This window comes from Terrapene carolina, unplaced genomic scaffold (genome assembly GCF_002925995.2).
Source record: "Terrapene carolina triunguis isolate 2854851 unplaced genomic scaffold, T_m_triunguis-2.0 Scaffold198, whole genome shotgun sequence".
In the NCBI taxonomy this organism is placed as follows: domain Eukaryota; kingdom Metazoa; phylum Chordata; order Testudines; family Emydidae; genus Terrapene; species Terrapene triunguis.
In genome coordinates this window covers 1,094,144-1,121,056 of record NW_020664549.1, presented here as the reverse complement: position 1 = coordinate 1,121,056, position 26,913 = coordinate 1,094,144, and the positions used below count along the sequence as shown (strand labels likewise).

At 51.6% G+C, this 26,913-nt stretch overlaps 1 protein-coding gene across 1 annotated transcript; it reads right to left on the bottom strand.

The window, feature by feature from the left end:
• Positions 1 to 220: 220 nt before the first annotated feature.
• Positions 221 to 25,986, bottom strand: LOC113407093 (solute carrier family 41 member 1). Its single transcript, XM_026655134.2, has 10 exons — positions 25,215 to 25,986; positions 15,175 to 15,282; positions 8,700 to 8,771; positions 8,297 to 8,441; positions 8,068 to 8,214; positions 7,255 to 7,402; positions 6,072 to 6,151; positions 5,020 to 5,154; positions 3,646 to 3,794; positions 221 to 1,605 (listed from the first exon to the last, which is right to left on the bottom strand). The coding sequence occupies exons 1-10, from the start codon at positions 25,596 to 25,598 to the stop codon at positions 1,420 to 1,422; spliced, it is 1,554 nt and encodes a 517-aa protein (XP_026510919.1). The 5' UTR covers positions 25,599 to 25,986; the 3' UTR covers positions 221 to 1,419.
• Between the last annotated feature and the right edge of the window lie 927 nt (positions 25,987 to 26,913).

Below are 26,913 nucleotides of genomic sequence, written 5' to 3'. Positions count from 1 at the left end.
TTTTGGTATTGTTTCCCCAGCAGTCCATGATGGAACTCTCCTTTTAGTTTCAAACCTGTCAACATGCCTGGCAGGGCCGGCTCTAGGCACCAGCCCAGCAAGCAGGTGCTTGGGGCGGCACGTCGGGCTGTTCGGCAGCAGGTCCCTCTGGGAGGGAAGCACCTGCCGCCGAATTCCCGCCGAAGAAGAAAGTGGCGCGGTGGAGTTGCCGCCGGAGTGCCGCCGATCGCAATTGCGGTCGTGGCTTTTTTATTTTTTTTCCGCCGCTTGGGGCGGCAAAAACCCTGGAGCGGGTCCTGATGCCTGGCCTTAAACCAGGTCTCTAGCACTGAACTACAGGGAAAGCTCTGAGCCAATTCCAGACTGGAATTTTGCAGCATGGGTCTATTGCTGGTCATGACAGATACACTTGGCTGGGCTGTTGCGGTCTTGCTTGGCCCACAGTAAGGGCAAGGTGGGGGTGGTCTTCCAAGCAAACCACTCCCTCCCAAGAGAGTCAAGACTGCCATACTTATGTGGCTGTGGTAGAGTGCCAATATATTGAGCAGCACCATCACCCCCTGAAACTGAGCCTCACTTAGGGCGAAGAAGGTCAAAATCTACACAACACATCAAGTATCACTTCGCACTTGTTGCACGTAATACCCAGCTCTCTGGGAAAAGCCAAAAAGGAGAAAAACAGCATTGTTTTAAGGAGCTTGTGGGAAAGACACAAAAGTTGACCCAGTATCAGAAAATAAGAGCCACTACAAGAGTGCAGGGTGTGTGTTCTGGAAAGAGGAATGCATTTCAGACTTTTTAAAGGAAAAACTAAAGCCCTACATACAATTAAAAATCCAGCAACTTTAGGGTTATGTTTTAAAGCCTCAAATAAACCAGGTGAGCGCTCCTTGTAAGCATCTGGGGGTGGGAGTGGATGTTTAAAAGGCCTCTTTCTGGCACACTCAAGCTAGTTCTCTAACCAGAATCTTCTTTGATTTAGAATCCAGGCATAAAGTGGGGCTTTGGGGGAGGATCTGGGGATGTCCCAAATCCTAATTTATAGAGTGTTCCCTCCTGGGAGGTGCCTGTTCAGTTTATAATTAAAACAAACCTGAATCGTATCTTGAACATTGAATGCTTATGAACCAAAAGAGTGACGCTTCACCTCTAGTGATGGGTGCGGGTTTCCTTTATGATCCGACTACTCAATCAACATTTCCAATAGAACCTTGGTTCAGATGCTACTGCTATAAAATTGCACTTGGTGATTGTCTCTTACACTTTTTTTTTTGTCCTTCCTAAAACTAGATTTTTCTGTACAAACTGGGCTTGAAATATAAACCACATAAAATTCCCATTGAAAATAATGAGAATCCAAGATCAAAGCTGAAGTCCCAAGAGAGACAGAAGGAAGGGAAGGAGGAAAGAAGGGGAGAGCTAGTCTCCCACGTCCGTGTCCCGGTCACCGATGAGCCAGAGAATGTGGAAACTGAGAGCCAAGAGACCTGTCCCAAGCAGGTCACCCAGTGCCGTCAAGTAAGGGATGGAAAAGTTGTCGGGATCCAGGCCCCTACCCCACATCCAATGCACCATCCAGTCGGCAATGTAGAGTAGAATGAGAACCTGGAAAACAGACAAGAGGAAAGAGCCATATTATCTACTAATCCAGACTTTCACGCCCCTTTCTTCCCCAGGACAAAGCTTCCCAAGTTCCTCTATCTTCAGGCACTTGCAATTCAGCCTGATTGAAGTGCGAGCCCCTATTAATCCCATTCAAGCCTAAGGAATAGTTTAGAGGAGTAAGAGATGGGTCTTGCTGTTAAGAGGAACATCTAGCAGATCAGGTACAGACATTTAAAGCCATCAACTTGTGACTGGAGTGAGGGCTGGAAGGATTAGGCCAAGGTCCCCTCCTTCACTACAATCCATTTAGTTACCCATGAGCCCCCACTTTGCTCGCAGGCCTGTAGCTTCCCACAATGCACCTCACTTTCTGCAGGGGGAAGAGCACCAGGGACTTTAGAAAGTGGTTGCTAAAGGACTTCCCTTCATGTGTCCAGCACACAGCAGGGGCTCGCGACTTAGACTAGCTGCCTTGTCTAGCGCGCTCTGTTTCTCTTTCTTGTGGATGCTCTGACTCATTTCCTGGAGCTCAGCTCGGTTGTTGATTTTAGGGGGATGCTAAAACCAGCAACAACTTTCACAAGCACCAGGAGGTGGCTGTGTTTAGTAGGATAACTCCTTGGCCACAGTCTCCCCTCTGTCTGCCTGTGTAGGAGGGGAGGGATATATTGGCTGCCTGAGTTTCCTGAAACGCCAAAAATCCCCCCTTACATCCCTGAGTGCACACTCCTCACCTCAAGCACTGATTGTTATTTTACACAGAATCGGTCAGGAGCATGGGAGCCCAACGCTGGCAGCCCAGCCAGATTTCTCCTGTGTGGGAAAGGCCCAGGGAAGGGAGGAAGAGCCCTACGAGTCACGGGAGACACTGCACACTTCACATCCTGTTTTCTCTGCCAAGCCGTTTGAACACTGCTACAGCCCCACTAGGCGCTCACAGCTCTTTACAGCCAAGGAAGCGGCTTTTAAAATCCTCAGGAGCAGGAAACTCAAGTGTAGGCTGCAAAGCTACGGAAAGCAGCAGGTAAGCAGAATGAGTGCCCTGAGCACGGAAGGGAGTCTAATGCACTCATCTTCGCAGGGTCGCCGAAGCAGACAGAAGCACCTCAGTTTACGATGTGCTGCTCTGTTCTATGGGAATTTTAATTCTACTCCTGGGACAACCATTTGTGAGATAGTGGGTTCCCTGCAGGGAAGGCGCTGTAGGGAGGAATGTAACAACAGACGAGGATAGAGAGAGGCACCCTGAACCAGCCAGCCCCACCTGACTGTTCCAGCTACAAAGGTTCTTTTGCCGCCTGCAGCACCGTAGTATCCAAACGCCTCCCAGTCACGCGTTAAGTGAGGTGACCGGCGTCTGTCACACGTGGCTTGATCTCGCCCCCTCCCGAGGGAGAGCTGTGTGGGCAGTGGAGTGTTCGGAACAGCAAGGAGCACACTGCGCTTCCCAAACATCTCTGTTCTCTGAGGGGCATTTGGGGTGCAAGAGGAGCGCTAGATCGGGGCCAGGAGATGCCCATTTCATGCTCTCTCTCTCTCTCTCTCTAGTCAAGGGAAGGGGTATTTTGTGTAAGCTCCCTGGAATAGGAATAGTCTTTGTGCTGCGGCTATACAGCGCCTAGCACAATGGGGTCCTGGACCATGACTGGGGCTAGCAGGCATTATGCTAAATGCAAATAATAAAGGGATATTTTGTATCCGTCCCAGGTGCAAGAATCACGTCATCTGTACTTATAGCTCTGCACCATGCAGATTCCCCTTACTGAGGAGAAAGTGCCTCACTCCATCCCACTTCTGAGGTCTGTCTACACTGAGGGGCGGCTGCCAGTGGGTCCCACCGAACTGGTGCGGAAACCGTTTTCTCTGCAACTCTAAATGAGACAAACCCTGTTTTCAGGCGCATGGGAGGTGACCCCTTTGCAGCAGTTGGCCAGTTTTCCACTGCAGGTGGTGCGTTAGTGTCCGTTATTCTAGCACGGGGATCGCAGTCCATGCAACGATTCACGCAGAGGAGACGGGTCAGGCAAAGCCAGCTCTTACCTGGAGAAGTGCAGCTGTCATGTAGAAGACTACGAAGATCAGGGTGAGCGTGGTGTGCCCGCCTTGCATGGAGCTGATGGTGTAGAGGAAAACCAAGTGCCCAGGAACCACCAGGAGAAAGAGCACGCGGGCAGAGCGGGAATTCACATCTGGAGGGAAATTGAGAGGATGGAGCTCAGGATTTAAACAGATAATGGAACTCTGCAGCCAGCTCCCTGGGTGCCAGCATGGTTGTGTCCACTAATCAGCAGACTACGTTCTAGTCCGATCACATGCCACAGCATATTGGATCCACACCTCTATGTGCTAAGTGCAAGGAGCGTAACAGAAATGCCCCGGAGCTCTGAACACTGGCTTAGAGACCCACCCGTACTGGGATCAGTTAGAGATAACGCACTTCTGCTCCTAGCACAGACAGGGCCAAAAGGGACAGGCGAACGAAGAGGCTCTACACAGATCCCAGTGGCCACAAAAGTGGTACCTTTCAGCAGGTGCTCAGTACGCAGCTTTCCGTAATTCACTGGGAGGCTGAATTTACTAAGGTGAATTCATAAGAGCAACTAAAGCAAGGTGCTTGGTGCTCCCAAGGGCTGTACCTGCCCCCTTTGGGGGCTCATTTTTCCAACCCTCTGTCCAGCACAGCCACACCGGACGTCTCCCAACACACACTGTAACAGATAATGCTGACATCCGAGACCGTAAAGCACCGAGCTCAGCTCCACAAGGCCACTCTTCTGGGGGCTGCCTTGCCCCCAGAGGCCAGGCCAGTCTGGTCCCAGGCTACGGGCTGCCCCAGGCATGGTAGAGAATAAATCTCAGCACATGCGCTGCATGAAATGCAAATCAGGATTCCCGCTGCAACGTTCCCCCCACCATGTCCATCCTCACTTGAAACGTCTGGGTCTGCAGCTAAATAATGGAAACGTTATGGAGCCTCTATATTAACAGGAACCTTTTCTGGAGCTTCAGTTATACTGGCCAGGCCAAGCCGAGTCGCTGGCTGGCAGCTTCTGCAGCCCAAAAGCACTTGGTGAGAATTTAGAAGGTGGCGGGGAAGAAGTCATTCCAATGCTGGGGAGTCAGAGGCCACGAAGGCGGCCTTCTTTTCCTAACCCAGCGGGGACGCTCCACCTCCCCAAAACAGCACTGACACGGTCTCTGTAAGCAAGAGCAAAGGCCAGGCCAGCGCCTGGTCTCTCTGCCTCCCAGCAGGTCTCAGCTCCCATTTCCCTTCCTTGCTGCTTAGCCACCCCTCCCTCAGTGCAAGCTGAGCCAGCTAATCGTCAAGCCATTTCAGGATGCCGGTGAAGCGAACTGGAAGTCCCCTAGCTCGGAAAGCCCCAGCGCATGGCGCTGGGTAGAAGGAACAGATACCTGAGCTGAAGAATGTGCTGCAAGGGGTGGGGCACTTGCGCGGGGCCATCTCTGAGCTCTCGCCTGGGATTCCGCTCATGTGGAGGTAAGTGGAGATGCGACTAGCCTGGACAGCTACCAGGTTGCCACCGACACCTGCAGGCCAGAAGGGGAGCAGTGAGAGCAGGCGCGTAATTCAACCCCCGCAGAACTCGGGCGCACTTGAGACTTCAGGAGCCAAGTTAAACTCTATTGGCCTTTGAACTTCAACCCTTTTAATGCCTCCGGAACAGCCAGACCAGCAGGTGAACGAGTCCTCTCTTGCTCCTCGCAGGCAGAATTCTTTTGCTGTGTTGTCAGAAAGCAGCTGCAACTGCTTCAGTTACAGATCGAGCTGTCAGCCCTCGATTTCTGGCCCACATTCCACTTTTGCAGAATGCAAAAAGCCAGAGAGAAAGGACACTGCTCTACAACCCCCCTTTATGACCCCTGCTGCAACTGCATTATTGTAGAGCCTTAAGTGCAGTGCGTGGGACACAAAAACAATGGGCCAGTCATGGCAGTAAGTTGGAAACTGCTAAGAATTTTGTTTGAAACACAGAGCATTACCTGCGGAACTCACTGCCACAAGCCCAAGAGATTCATAGCATTTTTTAAAAAGTGTGCGACATACAGATAATGAGCAGACCCACAGTTCTATTAGCAAAGAAGCCTAAGGCACTAGAAGTTTCAGACCCAAGCTCAAGGAACAGGGAAGGGACATCAGACTGGATAAAATATTCAAAGACACTTATGTGCATAGGTGCATCTTTGCTGAAGTATCAACTCAAGGGTAGATCACTTGAGATCCTTCCCTCATGTTAATCTATCACCAGGAGCAGCAGCCACACTGCAGAGCAGCCGAGTTGCTCTAACACCCTGTCTCAAGCCTAGGAGCCAAAATCCCATTGGCATCTACAGATGCAGGCTCCTAAATCACTTTTGAAAATGGGCCTTGGGCACTTTTGAAGATTCTACCCACTGTTTGGCAGGGACTGCCGAGAGGCTCATTGGCAGAGCAGAAGGGAACTCACCATTAATCACCGGCGTAAAGACGGCTATCCCCGCAAAGTTTGGATCCGACACCGTTTTGTCCAATATTAGCCCTCCAACACTGCAAGGGAAGACATTGAAGGAGTTGATGCCCAAGAGAAAATGACCACTCAGAACATCCAGAGACTCCCAAGCAATTATGATGGTCACACTTAGGTAGGCACGAGAAGCAGTGCCCACTGTTTGTGAGGCTGGTTACTGCAACTCTGCACATGTCACAGGCATCTATACCCATTTACGCAATGGCAGCAGTTGCACATGGACTCTGGGGCCTCTTAAAGCTGGTGCATAATATCAGAGCATCGAGGGAAAAGGGTTACTAGTGTGTCATAGTAAAAGACAGTTTTGGCAGGAGCCACAGAGTCAGGTAGGGGGTGCTTTCCCATGATGCAAGTTGCATTTTGGCACACATCACACCAGCTGGTTTGTAAGTTTCAGTCAGACAACATTCCCCAACAGGAACAGAGGTCGTAAATCCTTGTGTACCTAGTGTAGAAAGAGCCTTTTGTTGTAACAAACCCGTCTGGGGCAGTCACTTCCTAGAGATGGCTCTTGTGGTGAAGGCGCTAGACTGGGACTCAGGAGGTCTGGGTTAAATTTCTGGCTGTGCCACAGACTCTCTATGTGATTATGGGCAAGTCACTAGATCTCTCTCTGTCTCTCAGCTCCCCACCTGTAGAACAGGGATAACAATACTTTCTTCCCCCCATTCTTTGGGAGAGGGACTGTCTCACTATGGGTTTGTAGAGTGCCCAGCCTGGTGGGGCCCTGATCCCAGGTGGGACCCTTAGATGCTAAGGTGACAGCAAACAGACAGGTACTTGGGGGCCCTGTTTTAGGAGATACTTGTTTGGTGCACATTAAAATCTGTTTGACATACAGCGGGTGAAATCCTGCTCTCAGATCCAGAGGAGCACCCTCCGACAGTTGCATAGGTTTAGGAGCAGAATTAGCCCACTTACGCTGGAGGGATGTGCCATTGTTGCTCTATTCCTAGAGAGGGGCCTGGGCTGTAGATCTGAACGTTAACATTTGAAGGGGTTCGGTTCCACCATCTCCGTTTCTTATGCACAGCATGCACCATTCGGGCAAGCGCCTGAAGGGAAGCCAGGGTGTCCCTTCCTGGTCAGGCTGGGGCAAAACAGTCATTTCGTGCCTTCCTACCTGCTAATAGCCATGGCAATGATGACTGGCTCCCACCCAGAGTACAGCACCTCCCGGGTTACTGGATTCCTCTTGGCAATGATGATCCAGAGCGGTAGCAGGGCTATGAAGAAGGCACACACCAAAGGATTCACGTACGCTTTGTCCTCTGAAAAGAGAAGCAACAGGTCAACAAGCCCTCCTGCCGGATGTCATGGGTCACTACTCAACAGCAGTGTTGGACAGCAGACCTGGTCCCATTTCCCCTTTGACCTCAGGCCCTGGGAGTCTGCGAGAGCCAGACATGGCCACCCCGCCTTCAGGAGGTATGCTATTGTCAAGGCTGCCCCCTCTGGATCAGCACTTACCGCTGCTGACGACGTGCCCTCTAGGAAAAGCCCGGTTCCCAGCCTCTCACCCCGTTCAGCCTTCACCTGCTGGGCAAAACCTAGCAGCCACGCCTGCCCTCTCCTTGGAATGTCGTTGAAGACATGTCCCAACCAAGGAGACAGCCACAGCTCTGCTACTAGGGACCCGCCCAAGCCTTACGCCAAGGATGCTTTCTAGCTTCTGGCACTTGCCAAAAAGCAGCCCTTGCCTGTCTGACGGGCAGGGTGCACCCAGAGCACCCCCAAGCCTCTCCGCACCTGTGTGGTCTATGAAGATCCTTTACATTTCTCTCCCCTCCCCCCAGTCATCTCTGAATATGCCTTAGAGAGGCAGCCTCAAGATCAGGCATTACATAGATCCCCTTAAAAGCTGGAATGGAGGGCAAGATGCCAGGGAAATGCTGCAGCGCACGTTAGGAGGGGATATGCATCTCTCACTTCTCACCCAGCTCTATGTAGAGGCCCCAGCTGATCCCTGAAAGCAGCGCCAAGGTGATGAGGTCCCCCAGGCTGGCAGCAATGGGCGTGGCCACATTATCTGGGTTGATCCCTATCTTTCTGGATCCGATGATAACTCCGATCATGATCATTCCTAGGCCCAGAGGAAGAAATGGCGTGAGCCGAAAGGCACCGCTGCTCAGACTGAGCGGCCGCGGCCGAGGGTTTAGGCTTACCCAGCACGAGTGAAGCTATGAAGGCTGTGGCGACACTACTGGCACAGAGCAGGATGGCATGGCCAATGCTGAAGTGCCCATCTGGGATCCAGCCAAATATCACGGCAGCAATCGAAGCCAGGAAACCGACCACTGTAGCTTGAACCTAGCACACATGAGAGGTTAAACCAGACATAGGTTGGGAAGAGAGAGAAACCAGTCCCAGTCCCAGTCCCACCTGGATTAGTTGGGAGGAAGAAGAGACCGCAATATACCAGTGGGGGAAACTTTTAGGGAGGATTAATTGCGGCACAAGAAGTCACCGTTTGCTTTTCCACCAGACATTCTGCATCAGTATTTAAACTCTCCTTCCAGTGTCACTGTTGCACAGCCCCCACAGCCAGCCCCATTTCCCCCAATTTACCTGAATCAGAGCCATGTTCCCCATTATCATCCTCCAGAGCTCCTTGGGTGTGTCTATGTGTCCGATGTTAGCCTGTAGGAAGAGACCATGGTATCGGTTAGACTGAACCCCTCTCAGATGGCTAGCGCTCAGGGAACTTGTTCACAGTGGCGGTACATTTGGCGTGGGGCAGGGGAGAACAATTTGAGACACAAGCCCTCCGGGATGATGGTTCAAGAGAAGAAAAAATTAGCATTCCATCGCCGTTTGTGACATGCCTAACGGCCCCACGCGTCAGCCGGGTGACAGGAACAGAGCAGCAGGATGCGGACATGAGCAAGGTGGCCAATCACCTCCCACCTCCAGCTGAGAAGGGAATGAGCTACAGAGTCAAGAGGGCTTCCTCTATTGCTTTCGGGGTTCTCAAGGTCCTCAGTTCTTGCAGACACAAGAGACTCCTGCACCCAGCGGCTGACAGATCAGTGAAGGAGGAGCTGGGTATCAGCTACCTTGGTCTACTGCTCTGAGCACAGAACAGGGTGGCAGGAATGTTCCATTTCTAAGCCCAGAGCCACACTCCAGTCCCCCTTAATTGCCTCCATTCTCCTAGCTGCAGAAGCCAGGTTAACACGTATGCCACAAGGGCAGAGCAAGGATTCAGGGTTTGCCAAGTGCTCTGGAGACCAGGGTCTACAAAGACTTTGCCAGCGAATCTGGGACGGTGGCAGGACCTCCTCCATTTCCCCTTTAGCACACGCTGGAATGGGGAGTGAGACATTGCTGATGCTTTCCCAATGGAGCTCCTAATACCACGTCTCACTACCAATTCTGGCTCACACCCATCTGGGTCATGCTGCTCCCACAGCTGGCCAAAGGGCTCAATACCCCAGCTCTGCTATCAGATCGGACCCTAAGCTCTGATAAGGAAGGCCAGGGTGATGGCAATGAGAGTTTTTCCTGTTAAATAACAGTAGGTAAACAAAGCTAATGCCCTGTGGAAGCCTGGTGAGTGGTGGGAAGCAGCCACAGCACATGGGGGTCTTTTGGCACCAGGATGGCTGCAAAAGACACTAATCAGCTTAAACAGAACAGACTAAAAGTTGCTGTAATCTGGCAGCAGACAACTTTGCTGTTTTGCAACATTTGAGCAGAGTTACTGCAGAAGGCCCTGCCATACTGTCCCTTGCAGGTCTCTATGCGATTTAGAGACACTAAGAATCACAGCACCCCCAGAGATGCAGAGCAAGGATTGTGGGGCCCAATTTAATAACAGAAACTGATGCAGAGAGGGGAAGTGACAAGCCAAAGGTCACAGTGACCAGGTGTCAGAAACAGAACCCAGGCGTCCTGACTGCTAGCCCCTGGTTCAAGCCACAAGCCTACGCAGATCCAGGAGAACATCCGATGAAGTGGGTTCTAGCCCACAAAAGCTTATGCCCAGATAAATTTGTTAGTCTCTAAGATGCCACAAGGACGCCTCGTTGTTTTTGCTGATACAGACTAACATGGCTACCACTCTGAAGTGTGTAAAGGGTTCCCTAAAGCACAAGCACGGCCGTTAACAGTTAGAAGGGATATGGTGGCAGTTTCCTTCCCTCCAGTTTCTGTGCCAGAGAGAAATCAAGGTCAGGCAGCTCAAATCAGCATTCTTTCCCCACTGCCCAGTCCCTGCCACTTCTTGTACATTTCCATAGCATCTTCCAAACCAGCGATTGCAGAGGCTCTGACAAAGCACTTCATCCACTACTGAAATGCAGCCATTTCTGGGGTGGAGCACGGCAACTCTAAACTGTTCAGGACAGGAAGGGAAGAAAAACAACGTAGCCAACCGAGTTGGCCGGGTCAATTTAGTAAAAGAGAACAGCTGCCCAAGTTGGAATGTGACCATGACTCCCGGGTAACACCCCTCCTCTTGCGGCATTCGACTCTCATTTGAAATCTATTCCCAGGCCTCGAGTTACCAGGGCACGTGGCATGTGGGTGCCATTCTCTTCAGGAAGGAAGAGCATCCATGCCTGAAAATAAGTCTTCAGACACTAAGGGAGCCTGGGTTTAAGGGGCATTCTCAGGAATTTCTGCAGTCCGGCCAGTTCAATGCGGGGGAAGGGGGGGGGGAAGAGGCAACTACAGGAACAATCAGCACATACCCCACAGGTATTTTAGCTCAGTATGAAGCTGGATCTTAAATTCCTGCCATCAGGTCAGGATTAACATAACCTGGCTGTAGTCAGTAGCAACAAGATTTTAATCCCCTAACAGGAAAGTTTTGCTTCCTAATGGTGAAAGGAACTGGCTGGGGAGCATTAATGCAGCTTTAATGAGGAATGTGGAGCCTGCAGAAGCCATTCCAGGCTGCTGTCCTGCAGAGCCAGCACAGTGACCACGTCCCAAGCGATTCCTTTGAGAAGGGCTCTCCGCTGCCACTCTACAGGTGTCCTCTTACGCCTAGGAAGGAGCAGAGCAAGAGGGGAATAAAAAGCAAGCCAGATGGGTCGTCGGATCCCATCACACGTGCATGCCGAAGAGACCTCGAGGAGGCCAGAAGGGAGTTTAACAGTTTAAAAGGCAGCGTGTCATTCCACCCCCCATGCACCGAGCTATAACTGATGCCCTATGGGCCGGAAGCCACGCTAATTTCTCCACACTAGTCAGATCAAGGTCATGGCATGTCAGTAGGCGGCACAAGGAGACCCAGCTGGCACAGACAGGGCTGCTCGCAGGCACAGAGCGTCAGAGGGAGGCAGATAGGCTGGGTCATCGCTCTCTCTGTGCCCTGGTTCTCTTGTGGCCCTGCTGTGGACATGGAGGGAGATAGGAAAGTTTGGCATTCCCCTGACTGTCTGCACAGCATGGGCAGTCTCGGTTCCCTGCTAAGGCCCCAGCCCTGGGCCAGCACCACTGCTGGGAAGGTGGGGGATGGAGGAAGCGGTGCACTCTGCCTTTGTCCCAGAAGAGCTAAGCTCTGATCCCAGCGACGCAGTGGGGGCTGCATGCTTAGTGCATGGCTGGACAGAGCCAAGCCCGCCAGCTGAGGAAACTGCTCGCTCCTCCACACCACCCCCCAAAAGACCTCACATCCCTTACATGCTCCAAACAATAAGGATGAAACAAAGAGATTTGTTTCCCCAAGTGGAAGAGCAAACAAAGTCTGGCCTGCACTGACATTAGTTTCACCACTCAGCCTTTGCCTCTGGCAGAATCGCAGCTGACTTCTGCTCCTACCCGGCACAATGAGGAGGGGAAAGCTTGTTCCCACCATCAGCTGGAGACAAGGAAGCTTGGCACCGAGATGACAGCCTCGGCAGCAGGCGCGGCGTGCCAGCCGGTAGTTGGCAATGTCATTTCCCGGCCAGATCTCTGCTTGCTTCTTAGGAGCAAGGGCACCAGGGCCAAAAGCTGCAGAGGCTGGATTCAAGGAGGAAGAGGAGTTGTTCTAGTCAGCGGTAACCAGCTGGGGGGTTGTAGCGGTAGGATGCCCTCTGTGCTTCACCCTACATGCAGAGCTGAACCAAGAGCTAATCCAGATAGAGGCTCTTTCTCGCTACCCACCCCAATGTTGGCCAGGGAGCCCCAATTCTGACGTGGGGGCTAGAGACTAAGCAACCCACCTCTCTGCAAACTAGGTGCCTCCAGAACACTGAGCCAGCGTGACGCGGCAATACAAGCGTCACCGTGCACCGGGGCAGGGTCCTGCAGGACACATGGAAATGTAGCGGCTGTTCAGTGTGGGAGAGGGGCTGCAGCAGGAAGAGCAGAAGACGAAGTCAAGAATACTTTGAGAGCCTGCTCTTCTGCCTACAAGGAAGAGCCATGCACTTGGCCTGCTGGCATCGGGGCACAACAGGGGCCATGTGAGTCAGAGTCAGGGAGGCAGAGGAGAGGCAGCTGGTCTCGGAACCACAGCTGGCATTACTCCCCTGGGTCAGGGCTCAGACATACTAAAGAGGCCTGGCAGAGACAGAGACACGCGCAACTCTGCCCAGGCTTTCTGCCAGCTGTGCTCACTGCTCCCCTCTAACCTGACAGTGCTCGATGAAGTCCTGCGAATGCCTCGCCCCCCCAAATCCTCCCTGGGTAGCAGTCTGAGTCAGCAATTTCTGAGCACAGTTTCCTGCGCCTCTGTCCCCCGAAGACCAGGTCCGGGCTGTTTGCTTTGAGGGCTGCACTCTGAACGTGTTAATTCAGAGGGCGGAGAGAGGTAAGAGTTGAGCTGCAGTCAGCCGGTACTGTTGTGCTTGAAGAATCACAGCTGTGGACCCCATTGTGGGATGTGCGGTGAGGCATGGAAACATCCAACAGTCACCTGTTGTCACGCCCTGGAAGAATGGGCTTTATGGAAAGGGAGGAGAATTTCCAGTCCCTAACAGGAAAGGATTCCAGGCCTCCTGCCCAGCTCAGCTACAGGAACAGAACGCTCCGTTAGTGCCAGAGCACTGACGAGAAGCAGTTCAGTTATAACCGCGCTAACTTGGTATTCAGGCGCTTAGCCTAGTCCTGTCTTGGCAGTCTGGAGCGCCTGCCCCCATCTCAGTCGGGAAGCTCACTATTTTATGGATCTGGCCATTACACTCACACAGAGGCAATGCCCGATCTTGCCCTTCCATTGACTTCCAGAGGTTTTCAGCTAGGATGCCAATGCTCTCTGCAGGATTCCACTGGACAGGAGAACTTGCCTCCAACCTTGCCCCTGCAGCACGATTCTCTCAAAGCCCTGCAGCCTCTGCCACTCACAGGCTTTCCCCAGCCTGCTTTTGGGGCATTTCTGAATTTAGTTTCCTGAAGCACAAATCAGATCCCTTTCAACTAGATCAGAACTCTCCCAGCTAAACACACCCACCCCCCTTCTGGATCCAGCAATGCTTCCAGGCAGAGCAGCACTCACGGCAGGGGAGAGCCGTACACCAGGCTTTAGGACTTTAAACAGTCTTCCTGCTCGACTCATATTCAAAACCCCTTCCTGAATTGCCAGGCTCTTGACAAAATGGCCACCGTGATAGAGAGCAATTTCCCGCAATATTCTGGACACACCTCATCGAATGAAGTTTAATACCTTCAGGGTCCATGGTATTAAACATGCAATTGTTGATGTGTTATTGTAGGATTGCACGTAACTTTTCCAGGAGACTGACTAATGTAAACCCTGGGGAAATGTTAGGAACTTAAAAAAAAAATAGAGTTTGTGACAATATGTGTGAAGTAGGCTTCATAGGAGGTATTAGAGAGGCCTTTTTAAGCTATGCCCTGGGGAGAAAAATCCACTGTCTACTGAATACCTGCTCCTGGAAACTCCAATTCAAAGACCCCTGAACGGTATAAAAGATGGATTAAACTTCACATGAATGAGCTAGTGCTGAACTGAGGCTATTACGAACCTGCACCCATAGAAGAGACCCCTTTGTGGGGTTTAAAGGACTATCAACTGGCAGAGCCCATGTCGGAGTTGGGGTGATCTCTGGGAAGCTTATTAGCATGTGTGTAGGTTCTTTTATTGTTTTTAATAGGTTCTCTCTGTAATGTTTTTACCCTAAAAATAAATAAGTGCAGGGAAAGAGCTGGGCAGTAGCCTAACTGTGTCAGTTACTCGGCTATTAGACTCGGTGCTGGGGTCTGCTTAGACAGTCTGTCTTGAGCTGGGAATAACACAGTGAAGGCAGGGAACTGTTCAGCCTGAAGATACCCCAGTCAGAAGGGAGAGAAGTGTGTCTCCATCCATGCCTGGCAACTGCCAGTGCGTGCCCTTGCTGGACCACTGAGGGGAAAAACAGGTGTAGTTGCCATGAACTGTGACAGGCACCATTTTTGCTGACTGCTCATCTGACTTGATCCCAAAGGCCCCCTGCTTATGGGAGATGCTTAAAATCAGGCTCTTCTCTTCCCCTCCCTTCCCCGCATCCCCAAAAACGGTTCTTCTCTCTCTCTCATGACTCAATACCCCGCTAATCAAAACAGGGCAGGGGCAAGAGCTGCGTGAGCTGGCGTCCTGGGCACGGGATCCCCGTGAAGATAGTTCAGGGACAAAGAGAGAGGGGGCAGACAGGAAATGTCTCGACTGCTCTGACTGGATGGAATCACGAAGAGGAGGGGTGACATTTACCCGGACTTCAGGAACACTCGCTACCGTGCAATACTGAAAACTCACTGAGAAGCATAGCAAGGCCCCCCCTCGGAGGGCAAGCCAAATGAATGGACTGGCAGTGGCACTGGCCAGGGGACAGCTGGTGCAGCCTGGGATAGAGAGAGGAAACTGGTGGAGCCCTGGAGACTGGCAAACCCACAATGATACAGTTCAGAGCAACTGCATAATGAAGTGTCTATATCTAGGCAAATCCATCAGTGATTTAAGCCACCACAAAGTCAGTGGAAGGTGCAAAGGAGTCCACGGACAACGGCTACATGCCCCCCCTCTCCCCCCAGCAGCTCTCTTTTCCCCTCCTCTCCACAGAGAAACACAAGCAGACATGGAATTTCCCTCCCCATCCCATCCCAGATAACTCACAGCTGTAGAAAGACGAGATGCTAGCGTCATCTCTAGGTTCCCCTTCAGTCCCAGCAATGCAGGAACCAGGATAAATACTTCAGTCACATTTTTGAACACGTCCCAGTGCTGCAAGACAAAAAGAGTTTATGTATTATACATAGCGTGTACACACACACACACACACACACACACACACACACACACACACACACTCTCTCTCAAAGAATCTTGGTACAAGGTAACAGGTGCAGATGGTAAGCTCTTGGGGGGCAAGGATGGTCTTTTTGTTCTGTTTGGACAACACCTAGCACTAAGAGTTCCTGTTCCATGACTGGGATTACAAGGCACTTCCATAGAATACCAGCCAGACTGTAGAGGAGCTTAATTTCTAGCTCTCCTTCCTTCAGAAGTACATCTGTGGCAGGTGAAACACAGAACTGGTAATAACTAACTCCCCAGCCTCAAATGCTTTGACTATACCCCCAGCTTTGGCTCCATTCCTTCCGTTTCAAGACCGCGGGACCGCCAAGCTCTTTGCAAAGTGGACCCAAGTGTTGGAAAGCCTCCGTTTTCCTATAGCAATAACTGGAGTCATCCTCCACCTCCTACCGCAGCACAAAGGCAGTGGCAGGATTTGAACACTGGGCCTCTCTTCATCAATGGTAAGAGCAGTGGCGTAGCCAGGTGGAACCAACAGGGGGAGCGATCACAAAAAAAGGCGCCACCCGCTGCGGCACTTTTACTCACCCGGCGGCGCTTTTACTGACGGGGCGGCGCTCCGGGTCTTCAGCAGCACTTCGGCGGCGGGTCCTTCAGTGCCGCCGAACACACCTGGAGCGAGTGAAGGACCCGCTGCCGAAGTGCTGCCGAAGACCCGAAGCGCCGCCAGGTGAGTAAAAAAATTACCGTAAGAGCCTGCTCGACTATAGATCAAGCGTCTATCTACTGAGACCAATAGGCCCTGCTCTTATGAACGGACGCAGACCGGTTACAGAGTCAGTTATCGGAGAAGCCTAACTGTGCTACACCTTCGTTCTGAAGTGAATTTCAGGAAAGCTATTTCATTATTTACGCAGTTGGACATTTTGACTCTGTGTGGCCCGTGAATACATGAAACTAGAACAAACCTTCTCTGGGACGCTGTAGGCCCAGCTGAGATCACAGCCCCATTGTGCGAGGGGCTGTAAATACACCTCGTAAGAGAGGGTCCTTCCCTGGAAAGCTCATGCTCTAAACAGACAAGACATTTTACAAACACGGAAACGGAGGCACAGAGAGATCCAGTGTCGGACAGTCACTTGAAGTGTTTGGCAGAGCCAGGAACTGGACCCAGGTCTCGGTCCCAGTCCAATGCCCCACCCACAAGACCATCCCCTCCGCGTGTGGGGTGCAAACACAGACGTTATGCTGCCAAAATTCCCACTGCCTTCCTCCTCCGCCAACCCCAGAAAAAGACAGCATCACATGCTCTTGGCTTCTGCCGGAGCAGGACAGACTGATTTATCCTGCTAAGGGAGGGAGCCTGCCCTCCCTCGCTCTGGAACCTGCATTGCTAAGAGACATGCTGCTGCCTACTCCGCCCCCACAGCCAACTCGGTTTCCTTGTGCTAGAGACAGAGCTAACAACACTGGGCTGTTCAGGAAAGAGATGAAGAGTAATTGCAGGGTAAAGAGCCCAACAGCAGAGCAGCTGGCTTCTTAAGGCAGGATGGGGAAAAAAAACCACCGAGACCACAGCTGAAAAACGGAAGGCTTAGAAAAACCTCAAGGGGTCAACGTTTTACTTTCATAAGCATTGAGCAAAAGGCTTCTTTGCTCCCTCTATTGCCGAGATCCTGCCTGCCCGCAAGGGGAGCGAAGCATCGTTGGAATAGATCCGGATGGCGATGGTGGTGCCTCAATCTCTGAGTAAGGCCATCTGCCTCCCCAACAATACGTATGTAATGCAGCTTCCCTTAGGCAACACTACAGAGAATGCCATGAGTTGCCTCTCTCCTGACAGGATGGTGGGGATGCAGACAGGACGCTTTCCCCTTCCCGTGGTGGCACACGCTGGTATCTCAAAGATGGGGGCACTCTGACCCTGAGCACGGGTCAAAACCAAGTCTGAATGTAAAGCTGTTTCACTGTGTCCTGGCACTCCCCCGTCCAGCTGTACCGACCTGTTGTCTCCAGTCTAACACCTGGACTGTAAGTTCTTTCGGGGCAGGGACGGTCTTTGTGTTCTGTGTTTGTACAGCGCCTAGCACGGGGGGTCCTGGTCCAGAGTCAGGGCTTCCGGGTGCTATGGTAACACAAATTAGTAACAGCAAAGGCTGGGTAAGACTCATACAGGTGCAATGGCACCAGCATTACCGTGCTCTCTAGAAAGCTGCCACTGGATGTTCCCACAATTAACGTATTTGCAGCCACGGCCCCTGCTGCTCTCATGATAGCCCCTAAGGCCTTGAATATGATGGGCTGTTTAGATCTCCCACAGCTGCACTGCCATTGGTGCAGCTCTAGACTGGCAGAGATCCCGACAGCTGGCCAGATGTGTGCTCTTGTCTATTACAAGGAGCCCTGCACACTTAAAACTTACTGCAAACAGGGAGCTCTCTACCTGCATTAGTAACCCCTTCCCTCGGGGAAGGATTTCAATCACCTTGTTTATTTTTCCATTTTTTGTGCCCTTTACCTTCAGTGGTGGGACAACAGGAGTCAGGGAGGACAGTTTCTCTGCCAGGTTCTCAGCACTGCAGTGTTTGGCTTACTCCTGGCAGGAGAGTGGTGGTTTGAGAGGAACTGTTTCCAATGGAATTAAGAAAACATCATGGCAACATCTCTATCAGTCTGCGGTTTATTTTAAGAACAGTTATCCAGATTTGGGGCCAAAGCAAAACCAAAGGCCTCACTTAAACCACCTGCAAGACCTGCAGGTTCAGTAATGAACAGGGTCATTGGCCCATCCCTCCCAGCCACCTATCCAGCCTTGTCGCTGCCCTTCCCAGAATCACACAGAACGCAGCTCGGGAGCTGGATTTGTCTCACTGTTTTTAACCTACTGTCCAGTGTTTAGAGCAACAGCCTGGGACTTAAGCCCAGGTTTAATTCCTTGCTCAGCCACAGACTTCCTGTTTGACCGAGTGCAAGTCACTCGGTCTCTCCATGCTGCAGTTCCCAATGGAGATATTCCTTCCCGGCCTCACCAGGGTGTTGCTAGCATTCTTTAAAGACCGACAATGGATATGGATGAATCTGGTTGCACGTGGGGCTTAAAACATGACCCACTTTCCTCAGAGGGTCTCCAATCTGAATTGAGTGGTATTTTCCCTAGGCACCTTAGCAATTTAGGACCATCGTAAGCCTTCTAGCGTTCCTGTGAGATGGGCAAGGGTTAGCCCCATTTTGCAGATGAGAATAACGGAGCAGGTCAGTTACCTGCAGCCCTTCCCCCAAACCTAGTTACACAGCAACTCCACGGCAGAGTGGGGACAAGCACCCAGGCCTCTGCTGCCCTTCACCAACCTGAGCAAAATCCTCCCAGCTCCAATTCCGGATGCGATAAGGAGCTGAAGCCAGTGCATTTGAGCAGCCTAGTCAAGCGATTGTTCTCAGCTCCTGGTCCAGGGACCTTTGCATCACCGCGGAGGGCTTTGTTAAATGGCACAGTTTCAGGGTCAGTACTTGAGCACATCTGGCAAAGGGGGTGTCAATCTCAGCGCCTGAGGGGGTAGGGAGGAGCAGCAGCAGTGCCCTCAAACATTTTGTTGGCTACAGGGCTTGTCAGGCCGGCCTCCTTTAAGGTCACAGATAGGAGTGGCTGAGCTCCGCTTCCCCGAATGACTCTTTTTAGGCCTGCAGTAGGAGATGCTGCGGTTACTGCACTGCCAGCTCTGCGGGGGCATCCGGAGAGCCTGATAGGGCCGGCCCTATCAGCACACACATGCACTCAATCGCTGGTTACCGTGCTTCCCACATGCAAGCCAAGGGAGTCAGGAGTCCCTGGGGCTGCTCAGGGAAGACAACACGCTCTTGTTCAATCACAAGTTGGACCAGGAGGAGGAATCACTGGGCAAAGTTCCATGGCCTGTATTATGCAGGTCAGACTAGATCATCTGAAGGGTCCCTTCTAGGCTTAAAAATTAAAAAAAAAAAAAAAAAAATCTATGGATACACCAAAATCTGTCCGGGGATTGGTCCTGCTTTGAGCAGGGGGTTGGACTAGATGACCTCCTCAGGTCCCTGCCAACCCTGATATTCTACGATTCTATATGGGCACTTGCCTCTCTAAAGATCCTTTCGTCCGAGCGGGAACAAGGTCTAGTAGTCACAGAATGGGAATCAGAATTCCTGGGTTCTAATCCCAACCCTCCCACTTAGTGACCAAATCATTTCACCTCCATGTCTGTGGCTCCATCCATTTAATGGGGAGAATGACGCTTGAGTCATCGGAGATGGATTTCAGAGGTGCTGAGCACCTGCAGCTCCCATTGACCCACTTCTGCAGGTCACCTTTAAAGCACCGGATGTTGCGAGTGCTCAGCACTTTTGGAAAAAGAGCTCAGCTATTTAGTATTTTATCTGGGGCTCAGTGTGGCCAAGGGGACTGCTACTGCAGGGCTTTGGAAAACCTCCCCCATCTACCAAGTCCAGGCCAGGCCCTATGGCAACAGTAGACAGCGCACGCATTAGCCTGGGAGCTAGAGAACAAGAGAAGGCCGCAGGGTCAGTCTGTATCCAGCAGCCCCTTTGTATTAATTATACAAGAGCCCTGCCTTTGTCACAAGGGACACTACAGCAGGAGGTCCAGGCGGCAGCAAGAGGAACCTCCAGCCGTCTCCCGGTCTTGCCCACATATACTGCCATTGTACATTGACCTTTAAAAGTCTACACAGTAAGCGAGTGCCAGGAGAGCTGCTGGAACTTGTAACCAGAACCTGCTACAGCACGTTTGCTCAGCAGGGCAGACGCTGGGCCAAGTCAGGGATGTTCCTAGAAGAAGGGAGCGGAAAAAAGCTGTTCCCAAGGAGGGAAAACAAGACTTTTCACCTGCATCAGCAGCTTGCTTGCTGCAGAGGGCAGGACCCACGGGCTCCTGCCAACTTTCTTATTATAAGATGTTACACAAGCCCAACGTACGGGCATATTTATATCAGCCCCAATGGCTCCTATGGGGCACAAAGCTCGCTGCAGGGGAGTGTGCCCAAGGAACAGGCCTTTGGGGGATAATGCAACTCCCCACCCCCCCCCCCCCCCCCGCTTAAGTGCTATTGTGCACAGAACTTCAGGAGAGACCCATGCCATTGATAGAGTCATTCAAATCCCCTCTGGCTCCTGTCAACAGCATGAGAAAAAGTGTTTCTGAGGCTGAAGAGGGGAAATCAGACAGTCAACAGGAAGACCAAACAGATCCTGGCAGTCTCAGCTGTCTGCTGACACATCTGCTGACTTGAAACTTGGGCAGTGCCTGATCTGTGCCAGGGCAGAGCCCCGGCACCCGTAGGCTTGGCAGTTCACAGCCCCGGCACCACTGGGCTCGCTGCATCAGTTATGAATGTAAAATAATTGCTAGAGCCCCGGCACCTCTTTCATTCCAAATTAAACACTGAACTGGGAGTAAGATTTTCAGAGGCACAAGAACCTAAATCCCTTTTGCAAACATGACTTAGGCACTTCGGAACCCAACTTTAAATGAAAGTCAGTGAGACTTATGGTCTTAAATCCCATTCACTTTCATTGAAAGTTAAGTCTCATTTTGAAAAGTGCCTTTGGAACCCAGGTGCTTTTGAAAGTTTTATCAAGTCAAGCTTTTAAATTCCTGGTAGTAACGAGAGAGAAAAATACAGCGAGACATGGACTCTATTCTGCTTCACATACTACACTGTCAGTTAAGCTCCCCAGCAGAGAGTATTATGGGTGATCGGTCACAGAAGACACAAGGGGTAAATTGCTTCATGGTCAAACCACAGGATGTATTTGCAGCCCTAGCAGTTAGGAAAATAGGAGCGCCTGGAGACTGAATTTCCACCCCTTGAGAATAAATATGGAACCATATCAAACTTTTTTTTATTTTCAAGTCACACAAACTTCCAACGGTAGCCGCAGTTTAAGATCACGGACTATACTTGTAAAGTTCAAGAGCTAGCACATGCCATCAAAAGCCACCCACCTGCCAAGTGGAGCTTTTACAACAGTCTTGCTGAATAAGAGATGACCCAGGCCTGTGCAAAAGTGCTGTTACTTCGAGGACAACAGCTGCATCTAAAACTCCGTCATGTGTTTTGGGTAACCATATCTGGGAGTTTCAGAGCAGCACAGTTCTGAACAGGAGCAGGGTCCTGATGCATGATGTTTAGTGATCCCTGGAAAGGAAGAGGTGAAGCACCCTGGGGAGGACACAAGTTAGGCCAGGGAGTAAAGACACTTGGCATATTCTGCCTTCTGTCCCCATGCCATGTCCCTCACAACACCCCTAGAGTGTTAGGTCAAGGGGCTGGGCCCCAATCTCCACTCAAAATCAAACCCAGAAGTCAGGCCCCAGGTCACCAGTAAATACTTGGTGCCACCTGCAACCTGGGAAAACATAGTTGTTTCAACACCACTTCGCTTTGAGTCATTTGACCCCAAAATTCGGGATGCGTGTGAAATGCAGGTGACAAGGAGGTTTCATGTCATGTGCGGTTCTCCTCGTGAATTACAGGCACGTGCAGGGACCATGTCCCCTTTCCATATCTTACATAACTTTCTATGGGCTGGACAATGATCAAGGAGAGCAAACATGTGATGCCCATCCTAGCTCTTTCCCCCTCCCCTTCACACCCCTTCTCCAGCCCAATCCCCGCTGGCAGAGTCAAGCTGTGCTTAGATCAGGTTATAAGCCACATGGACAGATCATGATCCACCAGCTCCCAGACTCGCTGTTCCATCAGAGAGCGGGTTAGTTCTTATGTATTTCTCCTATTATACAGCATACTTGGCATGCCATATCTAGGGCCACCAGTTACATATCTTCCCTCACGCCAATTACGGTAGTACCTAAGCCTCTGGAACAACAGGCCTTGGAGATGCTCTCACTGGACTACAGCCAGTCATGGTGGGTATGTCAAAAGCAACATAACAGGCAAATAAAGAGACGTCCACCCCCAGAGAGACACGACCCTCCCTGCTCAGCACACCCCCAGAGGGGGAGCAGACAAGCCTTGCAGCATGCCCAGATGGCATAGTCAACAAAAATGGGCTCTGCAGATGGAAGGGGGCTGTCCCCATTGCTTCCTGCTGTAGGAGTGCCACAGGCTTTGCACACTGGTCAGAACCCTGCCCTCCAGGAGCACGAAGCGGTAGAAGCCTCTCTGATCCCAGAGGGGGCTCCCCCTGCTGAATGGCAAATTCTCAGCGTGCTCCCGTGTTAGCAGCAGGAACAGCTCAACGGGGCAAAACAGGGCTAGCCCACGGCGCTAGCTTTCACTGGGCAGGGACCAATACACCCAGCAGGGAAGACGCTTTCCTCCCCAACGGCTCCCTCCGGAACTGCCCAGTGCAACGGGTGAGCAATCCCTCTGCACCGGGGGCAGTCTGGTCAAGATAACAAAGGCACCACTCGTTACCGAGAGGGCTACCCCCAGATCTTACAGGAGAGCGAGTCAAAAAGACGGACTGCCTGGCTTTTTGTCCCATGGCCTTTAGATCGATCATTTAAAACCAAGGCTAAAGGGAGCTACTGAGGAGTTGGCAGCACACACTGCATAGTTACATGTCGAGCTGCCAGGTTACTGAGGAATGATGAAATTTGATTTGCTGCCTTCAGAAATAAAAGAGGGCTACCATCCCCGGGAGCTGCTGCGTTACCTCCTCCTCCACCTCCCATCATGTTACTCCCACCTCCACCCCCACTGTCATTAGAGCAGATCTTTGTTTAGAGGAATCTTCAGGTTGATTTTGGGCTTCAAAAAGAGCAGGGGCTCAAAACCAGTGACTAAAAAGGTTTTGAAGGGGTGGGGTTTTTAAAAAAAAAATAAACGTCCCAGTAAAACCATAGGAATTGCCACACCAGATGAGACCGAGGGTCAATCCAGTGGGCAGTACGCGCTGCTTCGAAAGGAGGCACACAAATGGCTTTAAAGGACAGGTCTGCAGTGAACTGGAGGGAGGGTGGGAAGGAGAAATCTCATTCTAACCCCTGCTAGGTAAGGCTCACAAAACCGAGATTTCTGTTTTGATTTAAACATTCCCCGGCAGCTCAGACATGGGAGAACGAGTACACTACCGGGCGTGTTGTCTCCGTGCTGTGCAAATCAAAAGCCAGCCAGAACGATAAGTGACCGCGGTTAAAGTATTTTCATGTTGAATGACCTAAGGTGTTGCACACCACAGCTCAGGACAACTGTGCGGGGATTTTCAAGCCGGATTTTTATTTTGACAGCAACTCTTCATGAGGACTGCTGCAGTTTGCTCAGATAAATAACCTCCCATACCCATAGCGAACTGGTACCTTATTCCTGGCATCAGTTTTTACTTCCCTTCAGCTGATGCACGTTTTTGCTGTGTGACATTACAGCGAAAGACAGATCGAAGAAGTCCCTTTTCTATCTTGTTCTGGGTGTTTGGGAAGCTGGTTCACAACACCAGTCCTTCAGGACAGCTGGGAAATGGTTAAGCTGCTGATCAGCTGCCAAGGACACAAGTGCTGGGAACACCAGGGTCGGAGTGTGTGACTTTGGCACCAGATCTACGGTCAGTTAGGTCATTTTCCCCACATAAAATCCAAGCAAACTGCACAGCTTGTTCACCCTGCAATGCAAGTCACCGCTCCCAGGGGCGGTTATGATACTCTCCAAGTCCAAGAGGTTAAGGTAGCTGCAGTACCACACTACAATAAAATCAGATACTCTAGCTTTCTCAGGGGAGCCTTCCCACTACTCTGCTAGAGTCACTGCTGAATGGTCCGAGGAACCTAATGTGCATTGCCAATATCATGCAGGGCAAACCCACCCACAAGAGGCAGTATCCTGAGTTTTAGAACTAGGGTCCCCCAGTCACATTCCCAGAAAGCTGTTTCCAACTCAGCCCTTTAGCAGTTTTCAGGGAAAGATCAATTTTATTTTTCAACTCTGTTCAGTTCAGGTTGGTCTCCAACCCAGCCCTTGGGGCAACATCAGGACGGAGCCAGTCTCCTTGGATAACGAGGGGGCTCTCTGGCTGCACACAGCCCCCTAACTCGTCCCCGTTTTAATGCAGATCAGGTAGCTGACAGAACCATGGTGCTCTTGAAAAAACATTCAAGCACAGCAGAGGGTCAACTCCACAACAGCTGCTCCGGCTGCACACGTGTTCACTGCGACACTGGCTCTAGCCTTCCAAATACACATGAAGTTTCTCTAATAGCATTGCTCTTTGGTTCTAACAATTCCAGATTCAGAACAGAATGACACCTGGCTGCGTCAAAATGGAAGCAGATGCCTAAATTCCAACTCTCCCCAAGTTATGAGTTTATCTTAAAGCACTGGAGAAAGAAGTTTGCCATTGGTACTTCTATGGCCCCCATCACAGCAGTAGCCAACCATCTCACAATCCCATGCGTTTATCCCTTCCTGTGAGGTAGGGCAGTGCTCTTAACCCCCTTGTACAGATGGGAAAATGAGGCACAGAGAGGCTAAGTGACTTTCCCAAGCTCTCACCGGAAGTCTGTGGCAGAGGTGGGAATTGAGCTGGGGTCTCCCAAGTCCCAGGCTAACCACTGAACCTTCTCTTTATACACAGAGAAGCCTGCCCTGGGTTAGGGAAAGCTTCCCACATCCTCCTTTGCCAGCGAGCTCTTGCCTTGACAGACCCGTTAGGCAACTTGGGGCAATTCATTCCCTAGCCCACACGCCCAGCCCAACTAGCACTGTGGAGTACTCTGCCCAGAACTGGATAGCAATGCCACATTTCACACAAGCCACCCAGCCACCACCACCCGCCATGGTCCCAGCATTTGAGTCATCACTCTCTTGGGGTAGAATCAAGCCAGGAGCCAGGGAACAGGATTCAGAGCCCAAGCCATGCAGAGTCCCCAAAGTAATAGTAGGTTTTAGCCTTACCTGTACTATGTCCAGCACCATGCCAGCCGCTACCGTCCCAAACCCGGCCAGCAGGAAAGGGAAGAGGACCTGCAGCCCGATGGAGAAGGAGGTCTCCTTGAGAGGGGAGGCAGGCTCGGGGCCCTGATCCGTACTGGTGTCGTCGCTCTCGTTGCTCTGGCTGCCGTTCTCCAACAGGGCGTCCTCTTCTCGTACCCCTTTGGCGTTGGCCCGGGACTCCAGCACCACCACCTCCACCCCTTCCCCGTCAGGCTCCAAGAACTCCGAGGGCTCCACGAGCTGCTGCCGGTCCGGACTGGCCAGGCAGTCCACGGGCACAGCCACGATTGGCAGCACCACCCCATTGGTCTGGTGAGTCTCCTTCTGTTCCAGCTTGGAGGACATGCTGAAGGGTGAATGTCCCCCCGACCCTCAACCTGGTGGGGCTACAGCAGGCAGCTGTCCCAGAAAAGACCTTCTGCCCGGGGCTTAAGCCAATGCCCCTTCCGGCATCTAGATACCACCTCCTTTGTTCTTGTGCGCCTGCCCTCGACTGCAGAGGCTGATCCCCTAGCAGAGATCCCCATCAAGCACAATCCAGAAACGGGAGACACCAACCACCAAGCCGGCAGAGAAGCAGGAGGAGATTCCAGATATAACCGCTTGGCTCTGGTTCTCCTGTTCCCAGAAGAAGGAGCCGTAGAAGCACACGCAGTCTCCCGGATTCTCTTCTTTGGTTCTTGACACCTTAGTGCATCTTCTTCCAACACGCAGAGTTCCCCCACCCAGCCCTGGCTCCAGCAACTGGACTCGTACTCAGTTGCTTTTAAGGGGAAGCGGGGAAAACATAAAACAGAGTCAAAGAGTCTTTCAAACCTGGGTGTTATAAAGCAGGATTTTATAATAAAAAAGTTCAAGGGGAGTGGAATTTGGGTTCTATCCTTTTAAAAGAATAAATAAAGTTCCCCTGATTTCAGCTCCTTGGGTCATTCCAGTTTAATTACTTAGCCAGGCAAGGAACTGGGAGGATCAGAGTTTAAAAATAAAGCACCGCCTGAATGAACTCTCTTCTTCGGAGCTACAGATCTGCTTTCTTCTTCCCAGGGACCTTGCTTTCATGGGGAGACAGTGCAGAGGAGTCTTGGTTGGTGTCTGGCAGCTGACAGCACTGGCCTTTTCATGCCTTGTAGCCTCTTTTCCCTGCTCTCTGCAGAACAGCTGGGTCACCAGCAAGCTCCAACTGCAGCAGTGAGCCTCTGCGTCCTCCTGTGTAAGGGAATCTCTCACCTTACAACACGTGGCAGGGATGACTTAACTAAAGGAACAGGAAGTTCCCAGCTAGGGTTACTTGGTGAGCCTAGCTAGTGCTGGCAGGGATGCTGGCATTGAGAGACTGCCTGGCTCACACCCACGCTCCAGGGACTGCTGCGCTCTTTCACCTTAAAACAGGAGAGAAACAAGGGATACAAATATTTTATCTAACCTTTCCGCAGTCAGCACAATGGCGCATTCATTCAGCAACACTTCCCTCCCATGCACTGGCCTTCAATGGCTTTACTATTCTGCTCTCCAGAACTATGCTGCTGAGCTAGTTAACCCTCCCCCACAACTCCTGGCACACACAGCGGTGGGACAGTGTCAAATGGGGGAGGGGGGAAGGGGAGGAGGTACAGATCACATGGCTTATGCGGGGTGACCGGTCTGCCCTGTTCTGTTCCTC

Excerpts from the sequence above, each read along its gene's own strand:
- LOC113407093 (XM_026655134.2), bottom strand. The coding sequence starts at position 25,598 with ATGTCCTCCAAGCTGGAACAGAAGGAGACTCACCAGACCAATGGGGTG. Across the intron at positions 5,155-6,071 it reads CTTTACGCCGGTGATTAATG|GTGTCGGTGGCAACCTGGTA; the intron begins GTGAGTTCCCTT and ends TCTGGCCTGCAG. Across the intron at positions 1,606-3,645 it reads TGACAGCTGCACTTCTCCAG|GTTCTCATTCTACTCTACAT; the intron begins GTAAGAGCTGGC and ends TCTGTTTTCCAG.